This window comes from Coenobita brevimanus, chromosome 20, assembly GCF_032717465.1.
Source record: "Coenobita brevimanus isolate Jiangsu-jjx chromosome 20, ASM3271746v2, whole genome shotgun sequence".
Classification (NCBI taxonomy): Eukaryota; Metazoa; Arthropoda; class Malacostraca; order Decapoda; family Coenobitidae; genus Coenobita; species Coenobita brevimanus.
In genome coordinates this window covers 7,089,509-7,111,554 of record NC_136973.1, presented here as the reverse complement: position 1 = coordinate 7,111,554, position 22,046 = coordinate 7,089,509, and the positions used below count along the sequence as shown (strand labels likewise).

General features: G+C 43.2%; 1 protein-coding gene across 1 annotated transcript in view; it reads left to right on the top strand.

The window, feature by feature from the left end:
* The window catches only part of LOC145391896 (regulator of chromosome condensation-like), a 97,127-nt gene extending 85,315 nt beyond the window's left edge, over positions 1-11,812 (top strand). Inside the window, exons 8-9 of the mRNA XM_080266394.1 lie at positions 1,067-1,245; positions 11,616-11,812. Coding sequence (XP_080122520.1) covers positions 1,067-1,245; positions 11,616-11,782 — 346 coding nt within the window. The 3' untranslated portion in view covers positions 11,783-11,812. The remainder of the gene's footprint in view (positions 1-1,066; positions 1,246-11,615) is intronic.
* Positions 11,813-22,046: the final 10,234 nt, after the last annotated feature.

The window sequence follows — 22,046 nt, the reverse complement described above, 5'->3', positions numbered from 1 at the left end:
TACCAACTCTAACGTATGGAAGTGAAGCTTGGACGTTGTTGGAAGGACACAAGTCAAGAGTGAGAGCAGTGGAAATGAGTTGTGAGAGACTGATGAGGAGAGTGTATGTGAGTGAGGTGGAGGGAGGGGGAGGCTGAGGATGAGATGGAGGGATGGAGTGGAGAGGTATATGAGAGAGGGGGGGGGGAGTGAGTTGGGAGCAGTGCAGTGAAATGGCGGGGGACAGGATGACATGGAGGCGATTTGTTTGTGGCCACCCCGTACGGGATTAAGGCTTCTGGCAATAGATAGATAGATAGATTATAGGCAAGTGCTATTCTTTTGGTTTAACTGTGAAGGGTCAATAACAATACATGTTAATGCCTCCCAACTATGATAAAATCCCTAGTATTAAAAAAAAAATATATATATGAACGAGTGGAAAAAATTCCACACTAGAGTGGAATGATGTCTGCCTGTCCACGTCCATGTTCGTCACTCATTCGTTTTTCCACATTAGCAGACAAAATTCCACAAAACAGCAACACTGCTTTGTGGTGGGTGATGGATTGCGGGCCATGGCGCGGGAGCAATGCCCAGAGAACCGTCTGGTGGGAAACATTAGGCGCCAAACTTGTTTACATTGACACGCCAGATTTATCTCGCATAAAATTGGATTTTCTTTAGATTGAAAACATGTACATAATTATATGTGTGTTTTTTTAAATCAATAAAATTAAGCTTAATTTGTGTTAAATCCATGTTCTGCTGTATAAGTGCACAGATTTAGAGATCCTGCACTTTTGTATGTTCATTAATCATTATAGCTATTTGCACAAGCATGCCAGTGTACTGTAGCTGTGTGGAGATCATCATGCATTCCCATGGGAATGATGGCAGTCCTGTTTTACTGTATTTTTGCTACTGTAGTAACTCCACCATACCTGTACATTGCATAAAAATTACCCTTTAGAATTCAATTGTTGCCTATAAATCTGATTTGCTAGTTTCCCAGTTTTCAGTGGCATATATGTAGAGTTGAATTTTTTTAGAACTTAAGATGAAACTGGCTGTATCTCTTCCCCAGTATTGCTCTGACTGAGGCTGGTGAGGTACACGCAGTGGGTCGTCATGAATATGGAAGGCTGGGACTGGGAGACATAAAGCATGATGCGACTTCCCCCACACCCATCCCTACCCTGAAGGACCAACCGGCATCAGCAGTGTCAGCGGGCGAGTGTGTGTCCTTGGTGGTCATGCGGTCTGGTGAGTGTCGAGATGTTTATTGCAGTACTATTATCCCTCCCCCCTCCTTCTCCCCTGGCTGAGTGTGACCAGTGGAGTATGAAGCAAGCATATGAAATGGGCTTTGCCGCCCCCCCCCCTCCTTTCCCCCCCCCCCAGTTGGTGGGTTGACTGGCCTATAATGTATGCAGCTACAAAGAAAGAAAGAAAGAAAAAAAAAGTGTGTGCGGATGGATAGGTGTATGAGGTGAACCAGGATTTCAGGGGTAAGAATGATGAGTGATTGAGCACCCTACTCATTTCTCTAGTGGTAGGTGGTGGCAACCATGATCCACTCACTTGATGTAGTGCTACCTGCTTCTTCTTTTACCTGTATCTTTCTCTTTCTTTGCACACCTCACTTCCTAGTTGTACATTTCCCTTCTGTAACATTTTACAGTATTACCCCTCTTTTGAGATCAGGTGGCTCTACAGTGAGTGACAAGCTGAGTGGTGTCCTGGAACTCAGGAAACCATTTACAATGCTGGGTGGTAATAATCATCATCGTCATCATCATCATCCACACCTTCATACCCACCCTAGGACAGGGTGAGGAGTAGCAATGTCCAGACAGCCCAAATTTGCCCGATCCAATGGGCCACGCTTCCATTCACTCATCATTCAAGCCCCCAGAATCCTGCCTCTATTGGATATGCCAAAAACATTCACCATGTTCTGTAGCTTCACATAATCATATCTGATAGAGTCAGTCCAGATGCTGCCATGTTAAAAAGGGGTGCCAAAAATCTCTGATTATGCACTTCTCCTCACAACATTCATTCAGCCAGCTCGATCTCCTGTCAGTTCCCTAGCCTCACCGACTTCCAAACCTCTCTTCCTCACACATTCATCCACCATATCTCTCCACCTTTTCCTTGGCCTACCTCGCCTCTTCTCTCCTTCGAATTCGCTCAGATATACCTTTTTCACCATTCTATTGTTATCCATTCTCTCCACATGACCATACCATCTCAGTACACTCTCTTCATTTCTGGTGTCCACCGATTTCCTCACCCTGCATCTTTCACGAATCACATTATTTCATATCCTATCCACCCTCTGTACTCCACATACATTCCTCAGCAGTCCCATCTCCACTGCCCTTACTCTTGACTTTTCATTTTCATGCCACACCATAGTCTCACATCCATATGTTAAAGTTGGCACTAACACTCCTTCATGTAAGCCTCGTGTCGCTGCAGCACTCAAGCCTCTGTTTCTTATCAAGGCCTTCATTGCACCAGCTACTTTTCTTCCTTGTGTCACTCTACTTTCAATTTTTTTGCACATTTTCCTCTCTTTTCTATCGATGTACCCAGGTATTTGAACTTTCTCACCAATTCCAGTCTCTCCATTCACTGTAACATCACACTGGGAGTCACCCTCTCTCTCAATAACCATCACTTTACTCTTTTCTACATTTACTCTCAAGGCACGACACATACAGACATCAGCAAAACTCTGCACTAGCCTACCAAGTTCTTGTCTGGTACTTTTTTTTTTTTTTTTTTTTTTAATGCGAGGAAGAAGGAACCAAAGGCCATGAGCCCGCAGTAACAGTTCCCTCCAAGAGAAAAACAAAATACAATAGAGAGCCAAATTCAAGATCCGATCATTTTGAGATGCCTGGACACACTGCGTTTGAAAGACTGGAGATCATAGGCAGGAGGAAATACAGACAGAGGGAGACAGTTCCAGAGCTGACCTGTTGCATGAATGAAAGACTGGGAGTAACGGTTAACTCTTGCATTAGAGAGTTGGACAGAAAAGGGATGAGAGTTTGCTGCCAGACGGGTGCTACGCGCCCGTCGTAGAGGTGGAGGAATGCAAGCAGACAGTTCAGAGGAGCAGTGACCATTAAAGTAGCGATAGAAAAGAGATAAAGATGCAACAGTGCGGCGAAGAGACAGAGGTTGAAGGGAGTCAGTAAGAGGAGGAGAGTTAATGAGACGAAAAGCCTTTGACTCCACCCTATTGAGAAGAGCTGTATGTGGGGAGCCTCCCCACACTTGAGAGTTGTACTCCACACAGGGGCGGAGAAAACCCCTGTATAGAGTCAACAATTGTGCAGGGGTAAAGAAAGAGCGGAGTCGGCTTAGCACACCCAATCTCTTGGAAGCAGATTTTACAAGAGATGTAATATGATCTTTCCAAGATAAGTCCCGAGTAAATGAAACCCCCAGCATGTTCAAGGATGATGCAGGATTAATCTGAATATTATTAAACATTAGTGGGTATACCTGTGGAAGATTTTGTCGGGTTGATAGGTGTAAGAACTGAGTCTTAGAAGCATTAAAGACAACCATATTATTTTTACCCCAGTCAGAGATATGAGCCAAGTCAGACATTAGGTGTGCCATAGCCTCATCCCTTGTTTCTTGAAGTAACTGTTGAGATGGGCGTTATGGAACCGAATGGAAAGGTGAAGGGTGGAGTCATCAGCGTATGAGTGGATAGGGTTAGATGTACAGCTTAGAAGATCATTGATGAATAAAAGGAAGAGAGTTGGTGATAGGACAGAGCCCTGAGGAACACCACTGTTGATAGATCTAGGAGAAGAACGATGGCCGTCTACAACAGCAGCTATAGAACGACCAGAAAGGAAGCTAGCGTGAAGGTACAGATAGAAGGATAGAAACCGTAGGAGGGCAGTTTGGAAATTAAAGATTTATGCCAGACTCGATCGAAAGCCTTTGAGATGTCAAGTGCAATGGCAAAGCTTTCGCCAAAGTCCCGAAAGGAGGATGACCAGGAGTCTGGAAAGGTAGGTGAGAAGATCGCCAGTGGAGCGGCCCCTGACTTGAACCCATACTGACGATCGGAAAGAAGGTTGTGATAGGAAAGATGCCTTAAAATTTTTTATTAAGAATTGACTCGAAAACTTTTGAAATACAGGACGTTAAAGCAATTGGACGATAGTTGGAGGGTTGGGAGTGGTCACCCTTCTTTGGGACTGGCTGAATGAGAGCAAACTTCCAGCAAGAAGGAAAGGTACAAGTTGACAGACAAAGGCGAAATAGTTTGCCTAGGCAGGGTGTAAGCACAGAAGCACAGTTTTTGAGAACAACAGGAGGGACCCCATCAGGCCCATATGCCTTGTTAGTACTGAGGCCAGTAATGGCAGAAAATACATCAACTGAAGAAATTTTAATGTCAGCCATGAGGAAGTCAGAGGGGGAAGTGATGGAGGAACAGCACCGAATCGTCTAAGGTGGAATTGGAGGAGAAAGTCTGTGCGAAGAGATCTGCTTTATCAGTAGAAGAAATAGCTACAGAACCATCAGAGTAGAAAAGAGGAGGGAAGGGATGATGAGGTAAAGTTGTTAGAAAGATTTTTAAGGCAAGGTGCCAGAAGGAGCGGGAAGAATTCGAGTTGGAGAGTTGAGAGCATTTAGTATGGATGAAATTATTTTTAGTAGAGCGAAGAACAGACTTAGCACGATTCCGGGCAGAAACGTAAAGATTATGTGATTCAGGGGTGGGTTGGCTCCGGTACCTTTTGTAGGCCTTCTCCTTGTTGCGGACAGCATTAGAACAAGCGTGATTAAACCAAGGCTTTCTTTGCGTTAGTCAAAGGATATGAGAAAGGAATGTATGCTTCCATGCCCGAGAGAATAACCTCCGTAATGCGCAAGGCACACTCAGATGGCTCACGGCCATGGAAGCAATAATCATTCCAGGGAAAATCAAAGAAGTACTGCCTGAGGGCCTCCCAGTCCGCAGCTCCAAAATGCCAGAGACGACGTTTCCCTGGAGGGTCCGCAGGCTGTACTGGAGCGATAGGACAGGTTAAGGTAATAAGGTTGTGATCGGAGGAGCCCAACGGAGAGAAAAGATTAACAGAGTAAGCAGAAGGATTAGTCGTGAGGAAGAGGTCAAGTATGTTGGAGCTCTCTCCAAGGCGGTCAGGGATACGGGTAGGGTGCTGTACAAGCTGCTCTAGGTCATTAAGAATAGAAAAGATGTAGGCTTGTTCACCAGGTGGATCCGTGAAAGGAGAGGAGAGCCAAAGGTGGTGGTGAACATTGAAATCTCCAAGAATGGAGATTTCAGAGAAAGGAGAAATGGACAGAATGTGTTCCATCGTAGAAGTAAGATAGTCGAAGAATTTTTGATAGTCAGTAGAATTAGGGGATAAGTAAACAGCACAGATATATTTAGTCAGAGTACTTGCAAGCAGTACTGTATTATCAGCACACAACAAATTCGAGATATTCCATCTATCACCATTCATTACCAGCATCATCCCTCTCTCCAATACTCGTGTTTTTACTTCTCTTATCACCCCACCCATATATATATTGAACAACCAAAAATGGGGGGAAATAGAGCCTACTGAGGTAGGCCTACCCCTGTTAACTGGTTGAAGAGATGCAGATGTGGTGTCCATTCAGGAACCAAACCTACCACAAGGGGACATTTGTTCGTTGCTTGGGACAGCCGTGGAGCGACAGTTGCCTTTGGTTGATAGATCATCTCAGCCAGACCGACTGGGTTTGATCAACAACAACCCATTTCACTGAGCATGCTCTTGATAGCTTGATAGTTCTCCCTCTTGTGCATTCTGTCTGTGCTTTCTGAACCATACTTAAAAAAAAAAAAAAAAAAAAAAAAAAAAAAAAAAAAAAATGTTGGGACTATGTAGCTTAGCTTTGGGCTCTTGCTCTCCTGATGGCAATAAAGGATTGGATAATACTGAGATAAATTTAATTTTGTAGCCCTTTCAGTTGAGTGACTTTTTAGTTCTTATTAATACTACCTCCAGATGATATGTAGGTTCAGAGACTCTTTGAACTGAAAGGTTTAACTACCTCTGTGTGATTGTCTTATACTAGCAAGAATAACATAACTTACACTAGCAAGAAGAAAATAAAAAAGACATCATTGTAAGGAAGTGGTTAAGATGAGAGTAAAGTGATGGTTGTTGAGAAAGAAGGTAACTCTCAAGCGTGATGTGCTGGTGAGAGGAGACACACCTGAACTATTAAGTACCTCAGCACAGTAACAGAAACAAAAAGTAAGAATATGGCAACTGGTGCCATCTGTTTATTCATGTTTCTGTCTATAGCCTGATGCCTTAAGCCCAGAAGGGTGGTCACAGACAAATTGCCTCCATGTCATCCTGTCCTCTTCTGTCATCAGGCTGTCTTCGTCAGATGCACCTCTCTTCTGTATCAGTCCACCTTGTCTGTCCCTCACATTCTTGACTTCTCCTCCCTCTCCCACTCCCCCTTCCACCTCATTCACATTCATTCCCCTAGTCAATCTCTCAGAGACACATGCTTTCCAGGACATCCGCATCAATACTGCAACATTATGGGAGATTCTCATATCTAGACACCATTTAGTACTGGAAAAAAAAAAAGTCTAAATTTAAATTGACTTCTAATGGAGATAAATAAGTTGATTCTAAGAGTAACCAGTGACAACACAAACAAATAAAATAAAGGCTTCTTTCTGTTTGGTTTTCTTATCTTACACCTTCCTTTGAACATGAAAACAATCTGAACAAAATCATAGCATACCATTTCCACTACCTCCCTTCCAGTATATTATTAAATGAATAATTACATGCCATTGTATTATTAATAGCAACATAATCAAGAACTGAAATATTAAAGCTGGAATGAGTTCATTAACTGGAGCCTACAGACATCTCCCAGCTACTGCTTTTGTCATGTCCGATCACCGATTTGTATGGTCATATATCTGTAGTTACCATGCTTTATCCTCATGTATTTTGGCTCTTGTCACCAAGCATATTTATTTTCTGTGAAATATGGGCTATGTAATTCGGTTAATTTATTATTCATGCCCTCTTCAAAGCAGTCATTATCCACTAGGTTAGGATCATTCTTCCCAGTTCATGTCCAATGGCACACAAATACATTGTGTCGTAAAAGAACGAGTGCAGAGAATGTACGTAGCTGGTACTTGCATAGCTGTTCACTCGTTGTCTTCACTACACTCAATTTCAAAGTTATATTTTCCGTAAATAATGCAGTGTGCGATACATGACACTACTTTTCACGTGTTTTGGCGTGGGCTAGATTGGGACTGAGGTTTCTTAATTTCAAACTGAAAGGATACACAGAATGCACATACATGGTACCTGCACAGCCATTCACTCATTGTCTTTATTTCACTCATTTTTAATGTTACAGTACTACTGTATATAATAATGTGCAATATATGACACTGCTGTTCACATGTTTTGGCAGGGCTAGAGTGTCACCACCTGCATCCTTGACCCATGTGAGACTGCTTCCTTGACCATGTGAACAGCTGATGCAGTACACGCTATTGTTTATCTTAATATCCGGACACCCCACAACCCAGACATTATGGGCCCAGGCCTTTGGAACCCCCCCACCCCCTCCCCCCAAAAAAAAATCCCCCCATAATTTGAACTTCATACGTGGCGCGGACCAGCTGTGTTTTGCTGCTAGTTTCGCTGACGCTTGGCAGGGCGACGCTGCCTCCTCCCCATTTCCCGCTCATCCATTGTCATGAGTGCACACTCCTCACCATGGCCGCCCGCTTGCTCACTTTTGTGGTGGTGCCTTACCTCCTTCAGGCCCTGTTGTTCCTTTGCTGTGTGATGATGGCCCTGTTACCCAAGGAAAGGAAACAAGTAGCTCTGACTCTGGAGAATAAGAGGGAGATATTGAAGAAGGTGGACACAGGATGGTCAACGTCACATATCTTCCATGAATTCAACCTGGCCTGCTCTGCCTTGTTTGATATTAAGAAATCTCGGGACAAGCTCACCCAGTACACAGTTGACTTCACATCGAAGACCAAACGCAGTGTGGAGAGGAAGGTCATGTTCACTCCCCAGTTTGCAGAAATTGACTGCTCATTATGTTCACTCCCCAGTTTACAGAAATCGACTGTTCCATGCTGATTTGGTACTGACAACAATGTGCTGCTGGTGCGTGGTACGGAGTTGAAGGCTGCTGCCGAGAAGTTGCAAGGTTACACGACACCCCAGACTTCAAGGCATCCAAGGGTTGGCTCTTCGCTTTCAAGTTACAGCATGGCCTTACCAACCACGAGGCCCATGGCGAAGCTCTGGACGCCAATGAGGAAGGAGTAGAGGAGTTTTGGCAGAAGGTGAAGGGCTTGATCGACAGGGAGGGCCTCACTCTCGGTCAAGTCTACAACGCTGACGAAACTGGCCTATTCTATTGCTCGATGCCAACGACCACTCTAGCCGAGGAGACAGAGAAGCGTGTACCTGGCCTCAAGCTCTCCAAGCAACGGATATCTGCTTTGTGTTGTACCAATGCTAACAGCGTGCACCGGCTCAAGCCCGTTATTGTTGGCAGTGCAAAGCAGCCTCAGTGTCTTCGTGGGGTAATGGATGTCCTTCCTGTCATTTGGTACCATTCTGTGATGGCTTGGTTCACAGCCAGGACCTTCAAAGACTGGTTTCACCAGCACTTCAACAAGGAGGTCATCCATTACCAGACAAAGACACTGGGAATCCCGCGTGACCAGGTAAAGGCCCTCCTTCTTCTGGACAATGCACCTGCTCATCCGTCTGACAAGGAGTTGGTGGCTGAGAATGGCCGCATTAGGTGCATGTTTTTGCCACCTAATATGACTGCTCTCATCCAACCAATGGACCAAGGAGTGATTGTGGCAACAAAGAGGCTATACCGTCAGAAGTTCCTGGACGAGGTGATGGTTGTTCTCAAGGACGAGGACGAGTGAGGGGAGGGGTGGGACACACGAGGCCAGCTGACTTTGGAAAACCTTCGCTGCTACATCAAGTCAGCCATCTACAACTGGGCCAGTGCATGGAGGGAAGTCTCTGTCAAGACACTGGAAAGTGGTTGGTCTCGTCTGCTTCTGGAAGCCGATGTGGTGCATGACTTTCAAGGTTTTGATGTGGATGACTTCCATGCACGTCTTCGTGCGGCTGGCGACGATGTTGATGTGGACGAAGTGCGTGAGTGGTTGGATGACGACGAGGGTGATCCTGGGTTTCAGATCATGTCTGATATCGAGATAGCATCTTTTGTTGCCAGTACAAGTACCCAGAAGATTCTGGTGAGGACAGCGATGATGATGAGGACTCCTCTCAGTGCACCACTACTTCAGCCATCCTCAAGCTGAGCGCACTCGGGAGCACGTCGAGTTCGTTCGCAGCTACCTAGAACACCCAGACTGCGACAGGGAGATGGCACCCCTGGGACTTGTGGAGGAAGTGCGCATTTTCAGGCAGCACATCATCGATCGTCAGAATTGCTGTTCCTTACATCGATCAACCATTGACGGTTTCTTTAGGCCCGTGACCCCCGTTGTGCCCAGCCCTGGCTCCACATCACTGCCTCCCCAAGACAAGCCTTCCACCTCCGAGCCACACAGCACATTAACCATGGTGGATTCACCACTGGACGTGAGTTTGCGCCTGTCTTCAGAGTCGTCTCCTGTGGGTAGTCCATCACCACGTCCCAGCGACATGCCCCTGGGCCACCTGCAACACCTACTCTCGGACTCTGACAGTGAATAAACAGCAAAAACTCGCCACTAGACCACAGGGGAATTTACAGTGTTGTGCAGTGTAAAGAACTTAATGTGCAGTGATAAGAAATTAGAATTCAGAGAGCAAAGGCTTCAGTGCAGAGTGCAACAGTGGTGAGAGTTAAGTAAAGTAGAGCGCAAGTGAGAAAAGAATGTGCAGTGTTAAGAAATTAAAATTCAGAGTGCAAAGGCTTCAGTGCAGAGTGCATCAGTGGTGAGAGTCAAGTACAGTAGAGCACAAGTGAGAAAAGAATGCGCAGTGTTAAGAAATTGGAATTCAGAGTGCAAAGGCTTCAATGCAGAGTGCAACAGTAATGAGAGTCAAGTCCAAGTAAGAAGAGAATGCGCAGTGTTAAGAGATTAGAATTCAGAGTGCAAATTATTAAGTGCAGTGCAATACTGGATTACTGTAGGTGTTTCAGGTGCACCTTATTACTGTCAGAGTCTGAGAGGAGGCGGGTTATTCATCGCGGTGGCCACGGACTTGTTGTATGTACCCTGAATACTGCTAAATATTTCCATACTCACCTCTAAATCCTCATTCTCTCGTTCCTTTTCATTTATTTCTTGCTTTCTGCCCCTTATTTGTGTGAATAGGATCTTAAATAGGTGCTATGTGTGTCTGGTAGGGAGTTATGTAGGTGGTTTTCTGAGTTAGGCTGGGTTAGGGTCCATAAGTACCAGTCCAGGAGGCAGGGTCCCAGTATCCGGACAAACCCACTTTCCGGACATGCCTTTGGCTGTATTACATCGGATATTGGAGGGATTACTACAATTATTTATTTTGACTGGCAAAATTTTGATGTAAATATACATACCAACCATGTAAGTGTAACTTGAATCAGTTCATAACTCTTGTAATGTACATCTGAATCTTCACAAAAAGAGCCAGTTCAGCACAGGTAATGGCCAAGATCTTTTTGTCAGATAATCTTATATGATGATCTCTGTTTACATTTTGATTAGGAGCTGTAATTTGGTCCTACATAGCCAGATTGTGTTTATGGAGAGAAACCAAGCAGTCTTAGATGCGTTTCAAATCCTAAACTCAAGCCTTGGCCTGTTGAAGATTGTGTGTTTGTGGCTGAAATGTGCAACTTGGTTGATATTTGACCTGCTGTCGAAAATCAAGATGTCCAAATTTAATTATCCTGAATTTGAGAATCTGCTGTACTTCATTTCTTCATTTGTGTGCCTCTCTCTCCACAGATCACTGTATACTTTTCTCAGATAACTCATTTCCATCTGTTTCCTTCTTTATGTCCTATTTGCAGCAATGTATAGCCGCAGTCCTAAGAAGTGTTGCCTCTCAGGCCAGATTCAACAGCATTACCATCTCATCAGCTCACCAGCACATTTACCTCTTCTTAGTTTTGATAGTACCCATGTGAATACTATGAATTAGTAAAGTGGAGTTCCTACGACTTTTACCAAACATTTTGACAATACATATGCTGATGAATGTGGCCCAAGGGGGGCTACTGTTTCTTTGAATCATGGCTGTATACGACAGTTTGTATATGTGTGTGTGTAGCAGTTGGCTTGCCTACACCTGACATTGGCACTCAGTTGTACTTTATTGACATTCATACCATGGTTAATTGATTATATAAACAGATTTACCTAAGTTTTAGACAACTTAAGGAGTCAGTTCTAATTTATTGAGTAGTCTAGTCTGTGCCAAAAGTTAGAATGTGAAGGAGCTCCCACAGTGGTCATTTTACACAATAAATGCAGAGATTCAAGAATACTTAGGTTATCTTAGACTCTGACATTGATGATAATGATAAATACCATTAATAAAAATATCTCCTATCAGGAAGTGCCTATGCATTTGGGATGGGGACAAATCAACAACTTGGCCAGGGTGATGATGAAGACAGATTGACACCGGCTGAAGTGACGGGGAAGCAGCTAGCCGAGCGCCGGGTACTGGCAGCAAGTGCAGGGGGACAGCATACTGTCCTCCTCGCTGTCCCCAAATGATTTCAACCAACTTTAGCAGCAGTTTTCATCCGGAATTTTTGTATCCAGTTTGTCCATCCTTTTCTGTCATAATCCGTTCACTCGAATGGCGTCCATTTTGTTTTATTGCTGTTTCCAGGAAATTTACCGATATTTGGCTTAGGAGAGAGTTTGAAATAAAGGGATATGGTACAAACTTCATTAACTCTTTCAAAAGAGAGTCCTTTCCTAAGTTAGGTAAAATTGTCTGGAAGTAGCATAAATTAACCAGTGGAATGTCATCTGATTCAAGGAGTTAATTACTTAAAAGCAATCCATAGTTTTTTAGTAGGAATCTGGTTAACATCTTTGCTCTGTTTCATTGTCCAGCTTTTCCCAAAGGATTACCATTCAACACTGCCTCAGTCAATATTTATTTAATATTTTATTTTTTTGTCAGCTTTATTATTTATTAGTGTGATTTCTAATTATATTTTTTACCTCTTATCTCTTCCTTTCCACACCCTGATTGCACTCATTCCTGTCATGTTAGAATCATGTTTCCATTTTCCTGACAAGTGGTCATGCTAATTTATTGTTATTATTGTACATAGGAATACTCAGTTTGTTGACTAATTATGCTGTGTGATGTAGATTTAAGTAGCTACTCAATTAATTTTTCAGAAAATAGTCAAATACTTTTGTGTAAACCTTGGTGTAGGAAAGAGTTTGTTGCGTCCCACAAAATCCTTTTATGTGGGTAGTAGGGCATGTGTGAAGGTGAGGAAGAAGCTTGGTCAGCATTTTAGTATTAGTATAAGTGTAAGACAGGGATGTGTTTTGCCACCTGGGTTATTCAGTATGTGTATGGATGGAGCACCAAAGGATTTGAAAGTGTAGGTATACGAGCAAAGCTGAAGTTTAATGGTTATGTATGGAAACTTACCTTACTTGTATGCTGCCAGTGCTATTTAGATAGCAGAAAGTGGGTGATTTGCACAATGTAGTGAAGAAAATTGAAAGTTTGTTTATCTGTCTATAGCCAGATGCCTTAATCCTGGAAACAGTGGCCAAAAATTGTCCTCCACATCACTCTTTCCTCTGCCACCAGGTTTGCTGTCTCTGTAACTCCCCCCTCCTCCCCAAATACCTCACCACCCCATCCTTGCATCTTGTTCTTGTCCCTCCCTCCACCCTTCATACATTCTAGTCAGTCTCTCATCCTCCATTCTCATCACATGGCCAAACCACCTCAAGGTATTTCTCATGATACTTTCTAGCACATCCATAGCAACACCATGCTCCTTCACATTGTAACTACACATGCTCTTCTCAGGTAACTCATTTCCACTGCCTTGACTCTTGACTTGTGTCCTTCCTACAAGGTCCAAGCTTCACTTCTGTATGTTAGGTTGATCACGGTACTGTCACATAACAGCTTTTTATATATGTGTGTTTGTATCTCTCTCTCTCTCTCTCTTTCTCTCTCTCTCTCTCTCTCTCCCTCCCTGAGGTCACACTCTATGACCTCGTCCCAGGTGTTTTTCGGTCTGCCTTTTGCAACCCTACCCCCAACTTTCACATTTCTCCATTTCTTTACTCAGTTGTCATCCCCCATCCTCTCCACATGCCCAGACCATCTCAATGTACCTCTCCTCATGACAACAATACACTCCAGTCCCATCTTCCATCATAAACTTAGCTCCCCCAGGCCTTGCATTTTTTCTTTCCTCTTCCTTCTGCCTATGGGTGACTCTACACTTAGTGACAAGCCAAATGGTTTCCTGTACACCAGGAAACCATTTACTGTGGTGGGTGGTAACCACATAACCAAATTATGGCACCTCGTGCTTGAGTGGGTAATTAAGGTGCTCCAGCCAGATTGAGTCTGTGTAGGTTTATATCCGTGGGGTGATTGAGGTTTATTGCTCACATAATGCCACTCAGGGATGAATGAGGCTGGTCACACTTTTCTTAAATATCAGGACCAGCTTGCCAAGCCCCGGGCTTCTACGCTTATCATGGTGCAACACAGGATTACAGTTGATGATGATGGTGAGATAAATATATATATATATATATATATATATATATATATATATATACAGTAATCCCGCATGTTTCGCGGTAGTTACGTTCTTGTAACCCCCGCGAAAATTTAAATCCGCGAATACTCTATTAACAATTGAATCTTGCACTTGTGTCCACCATGCTGCCCATCACACAGTCCATGTCCATACTGATTGCGAGACAATTCGCCGTCAGACAATTCCCCGTCAAAACATGGACGATTCCCCTTCAGAACAATTCGCACCCTGGACGATTCCCCGCCATTTTATAAATATACTAATCAATACTTTTATAAATATACTTATTATTAATTAATCAATACTTTAATAACTATATTTCAGGGGGATCCGGGATCCAGCAAAGTCTATGTTCAGTAGCGTAGGTTCTGGATATTATTTATTAGTTGCACCTTTAGTCAATAATTAACTTGTTTCTTCCTCGCTGTAGTCGCCTTTGAATTATATTCTAGCGTCACCCATAGCTATCTTCATTAATGAAGGCGAATTATCTTGTGTTTGTTGTGACTGCGAATTGTCCCGAAACCTCCATACTCATCCCGAAATACCTTCTTACAAGATTGAAAGCACATACTCCATTATGAAGGAAAAACGTAAACACCGTACTGTAATACACAATTATCTACACATTTATTCACAAAACAGTACAAAATGAAAAGATGCATTAACTGGTGATAGCAAACACTCGCACGGTCGCTTCTTAGCTTGTCCAATAACACAATTTTCTCTGCTGTCATAACTTTTCTTGATCGTTTTGTCACTTTGGAGTGTTTACTAATTGTATTATTAGCCTTTGGTGAGGCTGGCTTACGTCCTGGGGCCATGTGGAAAGCAAGTGGGAGGCAAGAGGCTCGTATCATAGTGCAGTTACAAGAACACCAAACACGTGAGGCAATCAGGCGTTGACTGAAGAATGTGGGGCAGAGAGCAGTGTTGCCATATCCAAACAACGAAATTATGCTAGGGCAGTGAAAAAATTATGCTAGATTGAGCAAATTTGTTCCAAGTAAAAAATGAATTATGCTAACTTGAAGCTAAATAATAAAATTCTATACATATTCATGCTACATATTAATTATGTACTGTTTACTATGAAAATATTAAAATGAACCTACATACAGTAAGAGGGTAAATATCGGTTTTCTGCCCATACTGCTTTTTCCCACGAAACTTACGTTTTTCTGATGGATTTTGATGTGATTCATTCGATTTTGAGCATCATTTCCGTCGGAAATAACCAGATTTTGAGATATGACCCCCCCATCCCCCTGCAACAATGGGGGAGCTTTGGGGAATCGGGGGTTATAGGGAGGGGGGGAACACAGAAAATGGTCATTTCCGACTGAAATGAAGCTGAAAATCGAATGAATCATACCAAAATCCATCGGAAAAACCTAGGTTTCATGGGTAAAATACAAAGCTCAAACTTATCCTAACCGAACCGAACCTAAAACCTAACCTAACCTAATCCAACCTAACCTAATCCAACCTAACCTAATCCAACCCAACCAAGCCCAAACTGAAAGTAACCAACCATTCAAACCTTACATCTTCTTACCTTATTCGTCTCTCTCTCTCTCTCTCTCTCTGATTTGTAGCTTTTATAAAATTATTCCAAAAATATTCCATTCCATTCTAAATATTACTAGAATGATGCTAAAACTTCTAATATGCTAAAAAATATTCCAGACTCGAAAATTTTATCAAAATTATGCTAAAAGAATAAAATTATGCTAGATATGGTAACACTGGCAGAGGGGCCGCGGGAAAGGGACAGAGGGTGGCGTGAGTTTATCGCGCTACAATTGGAAGTTGCGGGAATTTCAAATTTTTTGTTTTCTGTATATTCAAGGATATTTTAGTTGAACTTATTAATGCTAAGAAAATCCGCGAGAGGGCAAAACCGTAGACAAAAAATCCGCAAAAAATGCGGGATTACTGTATATATATATATATATATATATATATATATATATATATATATATATTATGTATATGTATGTATGTATACACACACAGGCAAAACCCAGTTTAACGATGCAATTGGTTAAGTAAAAACCCATCGCTAGGGGAGTACCATAAATCGGGGACGATTTAACACTTAAAATATAGGGATACACATTTGAGTATTGAGTTTCCCCCCCAACCAAGTCCTAAACTCACCCAAATGAATCCAAAAAAAGAGTGTAAAGCCAATCTAAGCTAACCTAAGCCCACCAAATGTAAGTAACTCACTAATCCCAACAAATAAAGTCTGAAAATCATAAAAAATAGGTCAAAATACCAAACAGCTCTCATCACTTCTTGTAAGACCATGTCCGATCCTGGTCGTCATCCTTGCTGTTCCCCGGAGGCTAGGGGACATGGTGCTCCCTAGCACTTACTCATCTTCCTCAAAGCTCTCAAACCCCATCTCCGGGGGAAGGTTGGGGGGGGGGGAGCCTGGGCAGGTGGGGTGCTGGTAGTGGGAGACTGATGCGCTGGCTGTGGAGGTGGCGATGGGGTGCAATGCGATAACTCATAAGGTGACGATGGGGTTCCGTGCCCATCGCCAAATCGAGGGTAAGCCTACGATAGATGAGGTAGGGCAGTATTTCTACCCCCATCACTAATCCGGGTTATTGCATATAGGGGTATCGTAAATCGGGGTTTGCCTGTATATACAGTATATATATATATATATATATATATATACACACACACACACACAGTCATCTTGTGTAAAGTGCATGGATATGGGCGACACAGCCCATCGCACTATATAATTTCGCACTTTGCGAAGCATGGGATCCCATGTTAAAATGGCTTTATGGGCGACACATCCTGAATTTTCGTATATTGATTCACCAATACCTATCCCTAACTAAAATGCAAAAGGAAAACTTACAATAGAAACATGCAAGAGTAATACTGTATATTTATTATGAATTTTCAAGACCTTACCAGCAATGTACAAAGGGTAGATAATGCGAATTGTTGTTGTGGTACTTGAGGCCGTACCACGGAAACTGAATCAAATCACACAGCTGTTCTGCACGGGCCACATCCTGTGCCTCACTAGCACTCCCATCTCTACTGGAGGGGTTTTGTCTCTCTCTCTCTCTCTCTCTCTCTCTCTCTCTCTCTTTTTTTTTTTTTTTTTAAATAAGGAACAATTTGTGGGCTCAGCCTCTTCTTTCTTCCATTAAAAGAAAAAACATAATCCACCATCTCCATCCTCAGTACACTCATACATGTGAAAAATCCTTTGGTAATGAATCATTCTGAATCATTACCGATCGAATTTTTCGTTACCAAATTGCCCTACATTTGGTAATGAAAAATACCAAATGGCAACCCTGATGATGATCGCTCCAGTGATTAACAAATGCTCTTAAAGCACAATATTGTGTGGCCAGTTTTATGGAATGCACATCTTAGTTTGCACTAGGTTAGGTGCTGCCTGTTGCTGCTCCAGGAAACCCTCAAAGTCCAGGTCAGACACTACAGACATTACATCATCATCCTGCTGCTGTGGCCACCACTCACTCACACACACCAGCCACACCCCACTACACATACTCACCAGCCCCACCCTAACCCATTGCACGTTACAAATTATGCTCGCGAGTTGCGAGAGAATACCGTATTGCCTCAATTTTTCATGCCCATCGCACACTGCAAGTAGCAAACACACTTTCTAAATAATTAATTATTGTCAGACCCCCGTCACACATTAGGGGAGATGCACTTTTTGAAGGCGCAGTTTGGGCGAGATGACTGTATATATACAGTATATACTGTATACAGTCTATCCTCTTCAAACACGGTTTTCACTAACACGAAAATGGTCTAACACGGTACAGTTTTCCAGAAGCATTATCGCTTCTAACGGCCATTGATGAAGCTAACACGGTTATTTGAACTGGGTGGGCGGTGATGAAATGAATCATAGGAACGTCGTCTTGCCAATGGGCGTCATCTACCTCCCACCCAATCTCACTTCAGCATTCTCACTTTTGAACTACCCAGCCGGTCAGGGCATTCTTTGCTCCTGCCTGCCTCCCCATTCTGCCTGCTCCTCTTATCCTTCCCTAATGTAAATAAAATGTGGCTTTTGACTGTAATAACAATTTTATAATTTTTTGAACCATATTAATGCTTTCTAGGAGGTTAAAATTGGGGGGTATAAAAAAAAATTTTGCACCACAAGGGGGGGAAAGTGGACTTTGGGCAGGGGTGCAGAAGGAATTAGGGTGTTTCAAGAGTCCCTGTAACACAAAATTTCTCAAACACGGTATGGGTGCGGAAGCAATTAACTGTGTTAGACGAAGACAGACTGTACTGTGTATATATATATATATATATATTTAAAGTAGATGCTTTATTTAATGAGCTGATTCAGCCGACCCCTATTCCGTTATCTCGAATTTTCTGCTAAATCGAGTTCAGTAACCAAGGTTCAATACAAGGGAAACTTTTCCAGTATTTTGATGTACTTTCCCTAAAATTTTTGAAGCCAACGGTCAAGCCGAGTTCCTGACAATGCACACCCAAACCTAGCAAACTTTGCTAACTCAGTGTTAGACACAGCAGTCTGAACCCATTATTAATACTCCCACTTAAGTGCATTATTGTGTACGTGTTAACAGTGGTACATACAGTACTGACTTAGTAATAAAATATGCACACATAAAGAATAAGGTGAGGATAGCAGAGTACCAAATACAGTACTGCAGTATAGTAAATGGGGATAGTAAACTACAGTAAGGCTTACCTCCAAAAGTAGGGGTTTTGCACTTGTTGCAGGAATATGCCTGACAAAGGTAGCCATACTGATCCCCCCAAACCTGTGTCAGGCCTAAGTGTGGTTTAGTCACTGTCAGAGTCACTCTTCATCAGCACTCGAGGTGGTTCACGGGTGACAGAGGGGCTGGGAAGCATCAGGGATGGCATTCCATCTTCTCACTTGTTTCGAATTTCTGGCCAAGAGAAAGGCTTACCCTCTCCTCCTTCTCCTGAACCTTAGTCATGGTTCGTAAAAGATTTGGTTCACTGAGAAAAAAATACAATTAAGGCCGCAATACCAAGGCAAAGCCGCATACACCTGGAGCGGTTGTTTACAGTTGGGGATCACGTGAAGACTGCATGCTTGACGGGGACGTGTGGCAACATCACACGCCTCCGGTCAGGGGAGTGTTTCCAGTTTGGGCCCGATGACGCTCTCGATTTACGGGACCTTCCGGTAATTAGGTGGTTTATGGAATGGAATTATTGTATACTCACTTTAACAGAAATTTTCCTTTCAGTTGGGCAAAAAAATACTGGAAAAAATTATTCCGTTATCTTGGGCTTCCACTAAATTGGTGTTCATTAAATTGAGAATCTACTTATATACAGTACATCCCCCTAGTACGCACCTATATGGGCGGCAGAGGTGCTTGCGTACTAGGATTTGGCGTACTAGGAATACTTAAACTAATGGGAAAATTAACCCCTTCGTTACCGCATCCCCCCCTCCCCCGCTCAGCTACCCCCCCTGCCAAACCAAATTTCCCCTAGGCGTGGCTCTTTCGTGAGTTAGTATTTATTTTATCATTACATCGTTTCTGTTTGCTTTATATTACTTATTTTTGTATTGGTAAGTAGATATTGACTATGAGATGTGTTTATGATATGTTAAAATAATGTCTATCTATCTATCTATCTATAGCCCGACGCCCTAATCCCGCAAAGGGTGGCCGCAGACAAAACGCCTCCAAGTCACTCTGTCACCCACCATTTGACTCCCCTCCCTCATATACCTCTCAACTCCATCCCTCCACCTCATCCTCGGTCTACCCCTCCCTCTCCCTCCCTTCACCTCACCTGCATACACCCTCTTAGTCAGTCTTTCATTCTCCATCCTCTCCACATGTCCAAACCACCTGAGTGTATATCTCCTAATCTTTTCAACCACATCCACATCTACCCCACAACATTCCTTCACTTCTTCATTCGTCAACCTGTCCCTCCATGTCACTCCACATGCTCCTCTCAAGTAACTCATTTCCACTGCTCTCACTCTTGACTTGTTCCCCTCTTGCAAGGTCCACGCCTCGCTTCCATACGTCAGGGTAGGGATCACAATACCATCATGCAGTGACTTCTTAACTTCCATACTCACCTCCCTATTTCTCATCACTGCTTTCAGTGTGCCAACAACCTTCCTTCCCTGCTGTACCCTTTCACGTACTTCATCCCCCAAAGTTCCATCCTTACTCATCACACTACCCAAGTACTTGAATGCACTCACATTCTCCATATCCTCACCATCCAACCTCATTGCACACTCTGTGACTTCATTCCTCTCAGACACCATAACTTTACTTTTGTTTACATTAACTTTCAGCTTCCTCCTCCTACACACTGTCCCAAATTCATTCACCAAACCTTGCAACTCCCATTCATCTTCACTCAACAATACTGTATCATCAGCAAACAGCAACACCGGAAACTTCCAAATCTCACCCTCATTCATTAGGGCCACCCCCACATCCACTGCCCTACCTTGTACCTCCTTTACGACCCCATCCATATATATATTAAACAGCCATGGAGACATTACACACCCCTGTTTCAGTCCCACATTGAGATCAAAGAACTCACTCAGCTCACCATCCACTCGCACCGTAGGCCTAGCTCCCTCGTACATACTCTTCACAGCACTCAACAATTTCCCCTCCACTCCATATATTCTTAATACCTTCCACATACCTTTCCTATCTATTCTGTCATAAGCTTTCTCCAAGTCCATGAAGGCAGCGTACACTTTCCTTCCCTTCTCTAGATACTTCTCCACTAAACATCTTAGAACAAATATCTGATCTACACACCCTTTTCCCTTCCTAAATCCCCCTTGTTCTTCTCCAACTAGCTCCTCTGTCATATGCCTAACCCTATCAATGAGTATTCTACCATATATTTTACCAGTCACACTAAGAAGGCAAATACCCCTATGGTTACCACATACTTCTCTCTCCCCTTTTCCTTTGTACAGAGGAACAATTATACCTGATTTCCAGTCCTCTGGAACCCTTCCCTCTTCCCAAGCCAATCTACACAACTTCCATATCCACTCCACAACAATCTCACCCCCATACCTAAGCATTTCACCACACACTCCATCAATTCCTGGGGCCTTTCCCAGCTTAATCTTCTTCATCGCTTCCACTACTTCCGACCTACTGATCTCTTCCTCCCTCCTCTCATCTCTTCTTCTCCCAGCCATTCCCCAACCACTTATACTCACACTGCTCTCACTCTCTACATTCAACAAATCCTCAAAGTGCTCCTTCCATCTCCTCAATTTCTCTCTCTTCTCCACCAACAATCTATTATTCCTATCTTTCACTCCCCTACTATTTCCCCTTTCACACTGCCTTACTTTCTTTACCTCCTTCCAAAACAATTTCTTACTCTCCCTCCATTTCACACTCAGATTCCTCCCAAACTCTTCATCCACTTTCTTCTTACTCTCCTTCACCAGTCTCTTAACCTCCCTTCTCCTGCTCACATATACCTCTCTCTTCTCTCTCTCATCTTCTCCCCTACCTCTACTCGCCAACCATTCACCATATGCCTTCTTCTTTTGTTCCACAGCTCGTTTCACCTCATCATTCCACCATGCTGTCCCTTGCACACCCTTACATCTCCTCCTCACTCCACAAACCGCCTCACACGCTGCGCTTATCTCTTCCGTGAATATCTTACATACGTCTTCCACCCCTTCCATCTGCTCTAGCTCATACCTTCCCAATCTTTCTTCCACTATGCTCTTATACTCTGTCCTCTTCTCACTATCTTGCAATTTCTCCACTCTTCTCACAGGAGCTGCTTCCTCCTGTCTTCTCCTTCGCCTCCTCAACCACTTTCTTTGCAGCTCTACCTTGGCCATCACTAAGTGATGGTCCGAGACTCCATTCCCCCACCCTCTCCACACCCTTGCATCCAACACAGTATTACATGTCTAACCAACTGATTTAGTAAACATACAATATACAGATAAATATACTAGATAGAGATATAAATCAGTGATTAGGGAGGAGAATAATGTTTGTATTATTTACCTCGTAAGTGTGAAGAAGATCCATGAAGAATGAGGTAGAAGACAGGCAGGTCAAAAGTAGGTGGGGGTGGGGTGATGCGCTTCAAGGCCAAACTGATACCAGAATCAGTATCACTTTCCCCACTATTATCGT